This window comes from Scleropages formosus, chromosome 21 (genome assembly GCF_900964775.1).
Source record: "Scleropages formosus chromosome 21, fSclFor1.1, whole genome shotgun sequence".
Taxonomy (NCBI): Eukaryota; Metazoa; Chordata; class Actinopteri; order Osteoglossiformes; family Osteoglossidae; genus Scleropages; species Scleropages formosus.
In genome coordinates, this window is record NC_041826.1 from 21,223,716 (window position 1) to 21,236,439 (window position 12,724).

Below are 12,724 nucleotides of genomic sequence, written 5' to 3' on the forward strand. Positions count from 1 at the left end.
GACAAGGAGCGGAAGCAATGGCTGGCGGATTTGATAGTCTCCACCTGATTGGTTGAACGGTACACGTCGTTGCATAGGTTTAAATGATTAGTGGCGTTTGTTTCATTCTCCCTGAAAAAAATAAACGAATTACGAACGTGGGAAGGTGTCAAACGGTAGTAAACACAAGCAGGAGCCATTTTTCACTTTGCGCTTTACTTCTTCCCAAAGCTCGGCGCCCAGAAGCCATACTCTGTGGCAAAGAACAGGCGAGCAGGGCGCTTGGCTTTTATTTTGGTACTGTGGCGTAGTCGTCGTGCGAGTCCTTTTGGTTGCTGGTGACGCAAGTCCGGAATTAATTCAGAAATCGGCCTAGCGAAGCTCGCTTCGACGCCTCCGCGGACCTCTCGGGGCTCTTCTCGGCTCAGTTCGCTCTCGAATCCGCAGTCGTCTGGAACGGGCTCCCGGAAATACTGAGACGGCGCGGATTAAAGAGACTCCATGTTGGTTCCTGGACAGAACGGCCACTTTTTTAGTGTCGGCTTAATAGCTGCTTAGCTTCTCAAAGGCCGGGCGGGTAAGTGGGAAATAATAACTATTCCGCTCATTAATGATTAAGTTGAACTAAGTATCTCGAGTCGGCTGAGTATTAACTATGTGCTGTGTTTCCATGCTGAAGAGAAGATCTTGAGTTGGGCAATAGTAGAGAGCAGCGATGTTTACAAGTGTTTTATTTCACCACGGAACCCGTTTTGTTGACCAGATAGCCAATCCAATCGGTTGTGTGCGGATTTCCAATGAAACAACCATGTCGATTGTTTTAAATCATCATCCAATGTAATTAGCAAATACTCCACACGAAATTAGGCCTTCGTTGGGAGTTGAAAGGTCACGTTAGTTTACATGTAGCACATGGCGGTACAACTACTAGCCGCTTAATTGTTGTTTTTAAATCTGAAGTGTTTGCTGGGGCTTGTTTAATGTATTTTTTGAATTGCGAAGTTTTTGTTCAGTTTGGCGATTTGTGCTGCTACGGCCGGATCTCTGCGACAACGATACGACGCACTTTCAGTGAAGTAGCTGTTGAGCTAATCTCTGTTTCTGAGAAGCGATGTATTACCTTAGTTTAATATTTAAATAAGTGTGATGTGGTGGCAGTGGCCTGCAGAATGAAACCGTAAAATACCGACGAATTATTTTAATTAATCTGCATAGACATACATAGTTGCTCCATAGTTCATTACTTAGTTTACCGCACTTGCCAATTCATTTTTAAAATATGTACGTTAATTTAAGGGAAAATACAGCGATGTTCACTGTTGTGTGTTGTTTGTTGTTGGGAGGACTTGGTCAGACAGCTGAGTTACCCAGAGCCGTAACAGCGGCCTGTACGAAGGCGGTGTTTCGTACATCTTTAACGTGCTGACGAGCTGCCACCTCCGGCTCCGAGGCATGGGGTCATGGGGGAACAACACAAAGACTGAGCACGAATCCATTTCAGTTAAATAAATTAATTTCAAAAGGAGGAACCCTACTGTGTTCTGTTGTTTCTTTTTTGTTGTTGTTGTTTTTCACCCCTTCCCTTTTCGCCTGACTAACTTGTTCGGTCGCGGACGCGCCAACGGACGCGCTCGTGACAACAATGGCTCCAGCGCGCGCTTTCCGTGCGCATCCAAACTGCCTGAATGACAAAATTCGGCAAAATAAATTAACCGTAACAGCGACTAACACTGACTGTACCCTGTAGTTTTCGCTTTTAGATCGGTATAGTTACGTTGCTCCTATGCAATATGAAAATTCTCATCATGTCCGTGTGAATAGGGGTTTGGAATTAAGAGTTGTTGAACGCAAAAGTTTTGGAGTACCTGTAGTTCACCAAAGAAATAAACAACATCGATTTCCTGCGTGTGTTTTCGCTCTTTTTTGGTCAGATGACACCTGCACATTTACAGAAACAAACTTCTGTTCCCAGCCAGGTCAATAACTGATGTCGGTTGAATGAAAAAGTCACCAAAACAAGTTGGGCCCTTCCCTGAGGCAGACGACTTGCCCGCGGCTAGTTCAAGCCCGTGCCTCTGGTGGTTTTTAAATATTCCCAAAACCATTTTATATAAAATATTTATTATTCGTTAAAGTTGTTTTGGGCTTAGTTTGTAATTGGTGCAAAAGACATTACTGGAAAAACTGCACTGAAGCCCTGGGTAGCGGTACTGCTTACCTGTGTTGGAAGGTACTGCATATTTCTCTATACCATATGTTTGTTGTTTTTTTTTGTTTGTGAATTATTAACTCGTCATTCTGTCCGAGTTTATATTTCCAAAGTGGCACTTGTACACTCAACCACTTTCAGTAATCAGTTGCCCTGGTGAGGGTTGTGGTGGTCTGGAGCCTATCCTGCAATCGCTGAGGGGAAAGGCGGGGGGGGTACATGCTGGATAGGATTCTAGTCAATGGGGGGGGGGGGGAATAGGTAACGCTGTAAGATAACCACACACACACACACACACTATGGACAAATAAGTGTCCCGTTCACCTGAACTAGCATCTTTGGGCAGTAGGAAGAACCCCCTGCCGACGCAGGAAGAACGTACAGCTCCACGTAGACCGAACCGGATTCAAACCAACGCACAAACGGCCCAGGAGCTGTCAAGCGTTAGCGCTCTGCGCTGTGTTGCCCTCCCGCCACGCGCTTGTTCAACTTGCGCTGAAACGGCTAACCGAAAGAGCTGCTGACTTTGGAAAACCTCCGTTGAGATCTCATGATGCGAATATTTTGGATGAACTTTTACTGTCAGTTTCTGTTTTAATCTTCACGCTGTATTACTTTCAGGTTATACTACGGAAAAAGTTTCGTCCGATTGTCATGGTTTGCATACGAAACAGCGCGCCATTTTCATAATTACTTCTTATTTTATAAACTGCAATAGACTGGCATGTCATCCGGGGTGTGCTCTCCTCAGCCTTGCGCCCTGTGCTTCTGGGATAGGCTCTACGTCACCGTCACCCTAACTTGGACAATTGATTACTGATATATAGCATGTGCTGCTTGACAACATTTAATTTAACAACTGACCGCATATACAGTGGTGGTCCAATACAATTATAATGGAGCTGAAAAATTGTTATCGATGTCGTAGCGCAATGTGTTACGTGTTTGTGGTGGTGCTGCTGTAAACAAACCTACTACACTGCCACTTGTATAAAAGTATAGCACGTATAATTATGTACAGTACATAACACTTGATAATAAGAAACACCTATGTTACTGTTTTATGTATTCACTTTACTTTTTATCGTTTTACAATGTACTCTCTATACTTAGAAAAAAGCTTACTGTAAAGCCGTATGCTCTGTTACGCTGGCAGTAGCGTCATAAATCTCTTGTTTACCGAGTCTCTTGACTGCTTTGAGGCTGTACCATCTAGATTTGTGTAAGTACACCATGATCAAGGCTATACCATCTAGGTGTGTATAAGTACACTCTATGATCGAGGCTATACCATCTATGTTTGTGTAAGTACGCTCTATGATCGAGGCTATACCATCTAGGTGTGTATAAGTACACTCTATGATCGGGGCTATACCATCTATGTTTGTGTAAGTACACTCTATGATCGAGGCTATACCATCTAGGTGTGTATAAGTACACCCTATGATGTTCGCACAATGACGAAACCGCCTAACAATACATTTCTCAGAACGTATCCCCGTCGTTAAGCAACACATGTCTGTAGTAAGTGAGTAAATTGTATAAACGTGCCTTTGGCTTATTCATAAACCTGTGTGCAGTGTTAAAATGTGCATTATCTGAATGAAAAAAGGACAAAAAAAATGTCACTTGTCGTAGTGTCCTGTGAGGGTTATGGGATTTTTCTTCTGTTCCATGGCAGGCATTGAGTTGAGGGAGTGTAGAGCGTGGTGCACAAGATGGCTGATGGCACAAGAAAAGGTGAGCATGACATGGAAAAGATGAATGTTTACACCAGCGTTGTCAGTTGTCACTGATAGTTGTCTAGAATTGGATGCAGTGATGGCACGTGAAAGGAACAGCACCTTGATCTAGATAAAGTTTTGCTCTCACGTATGTGACTGCCCGTAAAATAATTTATTGAGGCTTCTTTCTGGAGTCCTTATGCAGCTTAATGGTAGTTTTTTATTGAGTTCATAGCTCCTAAGTACTGTCATTATCCAGTACAGTTGACCCTTGAACAACACGGGTTTGAACTGCGCCGGTCCACTGATGCGGGGATTTTTTGCAATAAATACATTGAAAAATTTTCTGGAGATCTGCGACAGTTGGAAAACTCGCAAACGAACCACGTGGCCTAGAAATATCAAAAAAATAAAGAAAAGGTTAGGTATGTCATGAATACATAAAATATATGTAGATACTGGTTTATTTTATCATTTACTACCGTCAAATATACACGTAATACGTATAACAGCTACTGTGTTTTGTATCATAAGATAATATTGATGTAGGTACTGACAGGCAGACAGAAGAGTCATCTTGTAAACTGACAACGTAAACTTACGGGATCGATAAATACAGTACTGCCAGTGTATTTTCTTTTCCTTATGATCTTAACATTTTCTTTTCTCTAGCTTTCTTTATTGTAAGAATACAGTATATAATACATAGAACATACAAAATATGTGTTCATCGACTCTTTATGTTATCTGTAAGGCTTCTGGTGAACAGTAGGCTATTCGTAGTTAAGTTTTTGGGGAGTCAAAAGTTATACGCAGATTTTCAACTGCGTGGGGTGTCATCGTGCCTAACCCCCGCGTTGTTCAAGAGTCAACTTTTCATTACGTGTGCCGTAGACAATCAGTTAATACTTCTAATTTATGTGCAAATAGTAATGACAGCGTATCGCTGATGGTCTACTAGCTGCTTTTGTTGTATCAGTAGTTCATAAAGGTGCGAGTAATGGGTCATTCCTGTCTTTGAGGGCCACACTACTGCTTGTGACGCATTAACTTCGTTTTAACACGCAGCTTTCGATTTGACTTGAAACATACAAGTAATGAGCAGCACGGTGATGCAGCAGGCAGCGCTGCTCCCTCACAGCGCCTGGGTGGTGCGAGAGGACGTGGGTTCAAGCCACGCTCAGTGTGTGTGGAGTTTGCAAGTTCTCCCCGTGCCTGCGTGCGTTTCCTCTGAGTGCTCTGGTTTCCTCCCACAGTCCACAGACATGCAGTTTGGATCAATTGGTGACGCTCAGTTGCCCTTAGTGTGTGAATGGGTGAGTGTGTGTGTGTGTGTGTGTGTGTGTGTGTGTGTGTGTGTGTGTGTGTGTGTGTGTGTGTGTGGCTACCCTGTAATGGACTGTACCCCACCTCTGCCTTGCGCCCAGTGCGACTAGGATAGGCTCTGGGCCACCGCGACTCTGCTCAGGACAAGCGGTTATTGAAATTTTATGGATGAACACATAAGCAGTGTTATGAATACATGGAAAGCTTTTTTTTTCAGTAATGTACAGGAACTTTAATGCTTATGACTGTAAATATTTCACAGTGTGTTTATTGTTGAAGTTTGTTCATAGTGTTCACAGTGAACGTGAATTAAGTATGTGCTGCAATTGACTCCTTTGCTGTTGACAGGGGGGAATGATCAGGAGGATGCTCTGGACGCTGCTCCTGTGGTGGTGGGTGATGAGGCAGACAAGTGTCCCATCTGCCTGAACCCGCTGCTGCTGCGAGACTTGGCTATTCTGGCCAGCTGCTGCCACAGCTTCTGCCTCCGTTGCATCCTGCAGTGGGCAGAGGCAAGTTTCTCAAAACCTGTGAATGGGGAAAGGGGGTCTGTGTGCCATGTATTGTTTTTATTGCTCCATATCCTGCTGTGTCACAATCCATAACTATTAGCTGTAAGGCACGCATCTCGGTGCTGATGTAGCGATCTAGGTAATTCAGTGTGCTGTAATATAAGCGGCTAGAGACCCAAGTACTGAATCCCACGAATTTTTCTTAGTTTAATGTTTTTGCCTTGCAGATAGCGCCGTCTTGTCCAGTAGACCGAAGACCCTTCAGCATTGTCTACAAACGGGACACAGCCCTGGGCTACATAAAAGTATGTTGATTATGTGTAGCCCTGTGTGAGTATGAGAGCAAATGGGACATAACCTGTTTATTGTTAATTTGTACGTTTATTTAACTGACCCCTTTGTTCAAGGCTACTTAGTGTCAATGTGCAAGTTTGGTATCATTACTAATTCAGTTGTGACTTTTAGCTGAGGTTTCCTCCGTACAGGGAGTAATTGAGTGGTATAGGTGTATGCATGTAAAGGTGGCTGTAGTTTGTGTTTTTAAGGTCTTTATTCAGCTTAAATGTTAAAATCAGATTCCTGTGAAGAAGACGACCAGCAAAACAAGCCTGGAGACATGTGGCTGTAACAAGAGGAGTGAGAAAGAAAGGCGGAGTGTTTTAAGGTGCACTTTTTCGTTATACTAACACAAGAAACTTAATCTTTTTTTCAAATGTATACTTTTCAAAATATTTAGTAATCCCCAGATCAACTTCATGCTTTTCTGAATTATGTGCAGAATTTTTATTTTAGTTTCCTTACTGTTCGTATGGGGGTGCGGTGGCGCAGCGGGTTTGGCCGGGTCTGGGGTTCAAGTCCTGCTTGGGGTACCTTGTGATGGACTGGCGTCCCGTCCTGGGTGCATCCCCTCCCCTTCCAGCCCTCGCCCTGTGTTGCTGGGTTTGGCCCCGGCTCTCCGCGATCCCACTTGGGACAAGTGGTTTCAGACTGTGTGTGTGTGTGTGTGTGTGTGTGTGTGTGTGTGTGTGTGTGTGTGTGTGTGTATACACTGTTCTTAGTTTAATTGGTGCTCTATCATTCACTGTGCTTCATATTGATGTTTACCACTATCAGCAGGAGAGAATTCAAGAAGAAACTGACTGTGCGTGGCAACTGGCCATCCCACCCTAAAGTAAACAAGGACTCTGAAAGAAAATGTATGTTTTTCAGCCTCGCAATTCAAGCAGTAATTATTGCTGTTAATTTTGCTTGACCAATGAACAATTAATTGAACAGAAATTGTAGTGATGTGCCAATTTTACACTTTCAATGAGATGGCTGTCCAAAGTTTTGATTATTTACAATGGCAAAGACAATTATGACCCAACGACTGTCAAGCTATATTGAATCTCATTCTAGTACTTTGTTTTATGATTGAACATTGTTTCTGTGATCTAATGTAATCAAACTTGCTCTACTAAAGGTGACTCAGTTGGCTGCAGTTGCAAGCAGGACTTGTCTGCTCTGAAGAAAAAGGTTAGTATTTGATCATTTCTTGATCCATGCAGAGTGGCTATTTTTGATGATTTGGGTCTGATGGGAATCTGTATGATCCTATAGGTGATTAGAGACCCTTGCAGCCCTTGGCCTCTGCCACCCTATGCTCCCTGCTCAGGACTTGGCGTCAGGCAGAACGGAACCCCCACATGTGCCTTGTGAGTGCACTACTTTTAACACAGATCACAGAATTAAGTCTGGCACCGGATTGTTCAGTTTTGCTGTGATGTTGCATGATCCTGTCATGTTGACAGTTTGTCAGTACTGTATTAGCAGTATTGTGAAATAAGTAAAGTTCTAGAGTAAATGGGATTGCCCTCTAGAAATTGGTACCACTGGAGAACATCGATGTGTCTGTTGTACAGAACACCTTGCCTGTGTTTTGCAGTGCAGAATTAATCTCTGCGTATGAGGAGGAGCCCTTGATTGTCCGCAAGTATTGCGGGCTGGAAGTCCAAGGCCGGGCCCAGCTCACTGTTCCAGCTGCTGTCTCCACTGACATCCTCTCCTGGTGGGTTCCCCACGTCACCCGCCCCTTTTGCTCACTTTAATGTACCTGCATAGATAAAAACCTATCCTAAAATGTGATCTCATCCTGCTCTAAATCTCAATTATAAATTAAGGCAGTTGTCCTTAAATGTGCATACATTTTACTTTTGCTTATGTTTAACAAGCCAATATTTTAAACAGGCAAAGTCATTGATGGAAGAAGCTTGTGAATCCTTATATTTTGTAACATGTGGAACCTTCTTTACTGGCAGCAACCTTAACTGAACTCTAGCTGCTGATGAAACCTCTGCAGCAGTTGGGTGTAGTGGCCTTTTCCTTTATACAAAATGTTTCAGTTTTAAGTCACTGACACGTCATGATATTCCGCTGTAGAATTTACTGATACAACTTGGAATTCCACTAACCATAACCCAGTTTTTGTAAGCTGTCCAGGACCTGAGGCAGCAAAGCGACCCCGCAGCATTATACTCCCACCTCCACACTTCAGATACGTTGCTTTTATTCATTTAGCAGGCACTTTTTTTTCCTCCAAAGTGAAGTACATTTCTGAAAACTATTGGGATGAGGTTTTGGTTCTGGTATGCAGTGTTTGGTTTTGTCTAAACACAATGCGGTGTACATTTACCAAAAAGTTAAACTTTTCTTTCATATGTCCTCAGAACATTGCTTCAGTAGTGCTGTGGAACATCCAGGTGGCTTTTAGCAATCTTGAAACAGGCAGCAGTTTTTTTTTTTTTTTTTTCTGGAGAGCAGTGTTTTCCTCCATTGTAACCTTTTGTGAACACCACTCCTGTTGAGTGTTTTTCTTATGGTAGGCTTGTTCAAACAGACATGACTGAGTGCGAGAGATTCCTGCGGATCCTTAGCTGTCACTGTAGGGTTCTTTGCCACTTGTTTTGGGGGTTGTATAGTGTGTCCTTGCGCTGACCTTTGTAGGACACCAACTCCTAGGGAGAGAAGCAACAGCGCTTAGTCTTCCATTTTGTAAACAGTCTGCCTGATTGTAGACTGATGGAGGTCCAAGTCTTTAGAAATACATTTGTAACCCTTTCCAGTCTTAGAAGGTTCAACAAATTATCTTCCGAAGTACTTTGAAAACTCCCTTGATCGGGCGCTATTGCACTTCTGCAGAATTCTATTGTAAAGAGCAGGTAATCGCAATTGTGAGTAAACAAAATTTATACAGCAAAGCAGGTCAAACCCGCATGTGAATTGATTGAAACGAGTGACTCATTAATCTGAATACCTGATGTTATCCTAGCGGTTTATGTATTTTTTCCATCAATGACCTTCGATAGTTTAAACAAAAACTACATTGTTTTGTTTTAATAGTCCTAGTTACTGCTGTTAAAAAAATCTTATAATTATGTGCAGATGTTTCTTAATAGCTGTTTTGGTAATTGTGGACTACAGCAAAGTGGTATTATTTTATTATGTCTCGCAGGCAGTCAGCTCATTCACGTGACGTGAGCAGAAGACGGTGCTCTCTTGGATTTCCAGTACCAGGCTCTGCTGTACCTCTTTCTGTGGTTGGATGGTTAGGTGGGTTTCTGGTTTTGCTCATGATGGTGACTAGTAATAATGACACTGCAAGGTGAAATATGCATAGTTCATTTGTAGAGTTTTGGTGTGTTAATGTCTATTTGCATGAAACGTTTGCATATTTTTTGTGCATGTTGGGTTGCCACAGTACACATTTTTAACAAGGGTATTGTTGAAATAGGTGGCGCATACTAAGGTTTCACTTCGCTACCTTTTAGGTTTTCAGGGAAGAGTGTGTGCTGTCACATATACAAAAGGAGATGAGAAAAAGGGTACTAGGTCCACCGATACAAAGGGTTCCAAGAACAATATGGATGCTTTGCCTAAACGATGTTCTGCTCGAAACAGCAGATTACAGGAGTCGCACCCCACACAAGAACCTTGTTCTTCACAATCTGGACATTCAGATTCAAACTCATTATCAGACCCGTCACCGACAGCTGGTGGTGGTTCGAAATTGAACAGCAAACCCACTGGCAAGAGGAAACCAAAGCAAGTGGCCAAACGGAAACCAAGTGTGAAGAAGAATACAAGAGCAAGGAGAAAATCCTTACAGGAATCCCAAAACAGTTCAGAGGAAGTTGATGACCAAATGCATCAGGATTTGGGGGATGAAGAGAAACAAAAAGAAGATGAAGATGAAGGAGAAGAGGAGGAGAATATAGCTGAAAGGGTGGACTCACTAGTGTCAGATAGCGAAGAACTTGTAGTAACAGCTGCTTCCGCTAAGGACTTGAATGTGAAAGATGACTGCTCAGAAAGCTTGTATCATAGCACAGAGCATGAGGATAAAACTGAGGTAACGGAAAACTTGTTAGCCACCAGTAATCATGACACTACAAATGACAGCATAGATGGTGAGGAGGCAGTGTACCAAAATAATATTCCCCCATCTTCAGAGGAACAAGTGCACAAAAGGGAAGATTTGGAGAATCTGGACATTCCGTTATCTGCGGAGGAGGCACTGAAGAAAACTGAGATGTCCGTAAGTGAAGATAATGTATCAGCATCCGATGGAGGTAATGATTCAGTGATATGCAGCCCTCCGTCTTTTCCTGAACATGAGGAAATTCAGTTGAGTCTTCCTAGGTTAGTTGACCGGCTTGGAGATGCTGACATTGCAGTCTGTTGTGATATTAATGAAGATACTGCAAAAGAGGAAGTCATGGAGACAAGTGGAGTCAAACAGCCTAAAGAACACTATGTTTTAAGTGGAAACCAGAATGATGGTTTTCACCAGAGTCAAGGTCTAGAAATATCCAAAAGTAATTTTTTACAGGAGAAGGGAAATGCCCCTTGTCCAGAAGTTATGGATTCTTTGGATATCGAGAGAGCCAGCAACGTGAATTTTGTTTCTGAGGACAACACGGAAATGGTGCCTATGGACTGCGATTCCCCCAAAAATGATCATGATGAGTTCACGTCTGAACCGAAGGTTAAGAATGAAAATACTGTCTGTGTCAACATGGTTCCTGCTTCTGACAGTCAAGACTCTGAAGCATGCCAGAGGCCTACTGAAGGTGAAGAGGTCTCTGTTGAGCAGAAAGAGCAAGGTGCCAACCGGCAGCGGAGGTCACGCTTCCATTCCCCATCTACTACCTGGTCACCAAAGTCAAAAAAGGAGCAAGAACAATCAGAATTCAGGTCCAAAGATAATGCCAGTCGGTCTAAAGCAGAGCAGAGAAGGTCCCGCTCTAGATCCAGGGATCGTGATCGTGATCGTGACTGGGACCGCACCAAAAGTTGGTCCTCCAGATACAGGTCTAGAGCCAGCAGCAGAGATCGAGATGGCCAGAAAAGTGAGGAAGTTGGAAGGAACCGGCACAGAGAGAGAGCTGGTAGAAGGCGTTCTAGAACAAGGTCTCGTTCTAGGTCCCGGACGCGTTCCAGATCCCGTTCCAGATCTTGGTCTAGAAACCGAGGTTATGGCAGAGGGTCATCAGTTGAGCGTACAGAGTCGAGTGGACGTTCCCCTCGGAGGAGGGATAGGCGGGATAATGATGGCAGGAGAAATCATAGGGGGAGCTACCAACAAAGACGACACGATCAGGAAAAACCAAGCAATAGTTTTAGCACAGAACTGGCTGAAAGTGAAAGCCAGAGAGAAGCGTCTCTTGAGTGGGCCAGAGCGAAGAACCCTGACTGGGTAAAAGAAAAGATGAATGCCGACTCAGAAGCACGAGGCCAGTCCGTAGGGACAAATTCCCCTCGTTGGGAGGAGGGCTGCAATAATGGCGTGGGAGACAGCTGGACACGCAGCACTAAACAAGGGGGCTGGAACCCAGACCACAGACGCAGCTCAGGCTGGGGCCAACGGGGGGAACCAACACAAAACTGGTGGCAGGCAAGAAATTCTTCTTTCTCAGGATCTTCAAACCATTCAGGGAACGACTCCTATTCACGGTTCAATGAGAACCGTTTCAACAGGAGAAAGGGGGAGACGGATCACTCGGAGCCTCCAGTTGACCGCTCGGGCTGGTCTTCAGCTTCCAGCTGGGCCGTTTGCCGGACACTACCTGCTGATGTGCAGGATTATTACTCCAGAAGGGGACGTGGTTCGGCTGCCTCGGGAGGCGGGTGGAATAGGCAAGAAGAAACCGCAGTGCAAGGTACACGCTTCAATTTTTTCCCCCCCAACCTTTTGGTGACCTTGTTAGCGGTTCCGTTGGGTAATGCACCTGATTTGCCTTTCTAATGCATTAAATGTTATATTGCTTTAAAAATTATCCCCTTTAAATAAAAGCGGTAAAACTTCCAAATGCTGGGCTTCAGGTTGCCTGTAGAAAATGTGAAGCAGAACTTGTACACTGTCTCACGCTATAGTTAGTTGTATTTTGAAAGGAACCTGCTTGCTGTTTAAAGATCTTTTAGGCAACTTTTGTTGTTCGTTTGGACCATTTTGTTTCCATTTTATTGTCATGTCCAGAGCCTCCTCAAAGTGAACCGAACACTCAGGGAAGTGGAGGACCACAGCTCCCCGTGAATATGATGCATCACCCCCAGTACCCCCCGCAGGCCGTGGGTCCGCAGGCCGTGGGTCCGCAGGCCGTGGGTCCGCAGGCCGTGGGCCCGCAGGCCGTGGCACCCCTGCTTCCGTTCCCAGCTAGTGCACATGGCCAGCCCCTCAAACTGCCACCGGGACCCTTTGCTGTGCCCCAGCAGGTCCCGATGTTCATCCATCCCCCTGTTCCACTGTTGCGGGTTCCGGTGGCGACAACTCAGGGCTTACCCCCTCCCCCACCCCCTCCGCCTCCCATACAGCAAGTAGACGGCCACTCTGCTCAGGTACAGTGTGGGGAGAGCTCGGGGAATTGTTACTCGCTATAGTACTTGGTCTACTTCAGCTTCTGTTGAGATCCATGTTCTTAAACTGTGCTCTGCTCCCC

General features: G+C 44.4%; 1 protein-coding gene across 3 annotated transcripts in view; it reads left to right on the forward strand.

The window, feature by feature from the left end:
* Positions 1–12,724, forward strand: part of scaf11 (SR-related CTD-associated factor 11) — a 15,737-nt gene continuing 3,013 nt past the window's right edge. For 2 of the 3 annotated variants that reach the window (XM_018729990.2, XM_018729993.2), the window contains exons 1-12: positions 1–556; positions 3,870–3,928; positions 5,587–5,750; positions 5,978–6,055; positions 6,326–6,414; positions 6,864–6,946; positions 7,213–7,265; positions 7,350–7,444; positions 7,675–7,797; positions 9,241–9,338; positions 9,557–11,947; positions 12,265–12,623. In XM_018729990.2, the coding sequence (XP_018585506.2) occupies positions 3,907–3,928; positions 5,587–5,750; positions 5,978–6,055; positions 6,326–6,414; positions 6,864–6,946; positions 7,213–7,265; positions 7,350–7,444; positions 7,675–7,797; positions 9,241–9,338; positions 9,557–11,947; positions 12,265–12,623 (3,555 nt within the window). In that variant the 5' untranslated portion in view covers positions 1–556; positions 3,870–3,906. The remainder of the gene's footprint in view (positions 557–3,869; positions 3,929–5,586; positions 5,751–5,977; positions 6,056–6,325; positions 6,415–6,863; positions 6,947–7,212; positions 7,266–7,349; positions 7,445–7,674; positions 7,798–9,240; positions 9,339–9,556; positions 11,948–12,264; positions 12,624–12,724) is intronic. The other variant, XM_018729992.2, reaches the window with a different exon arrangement.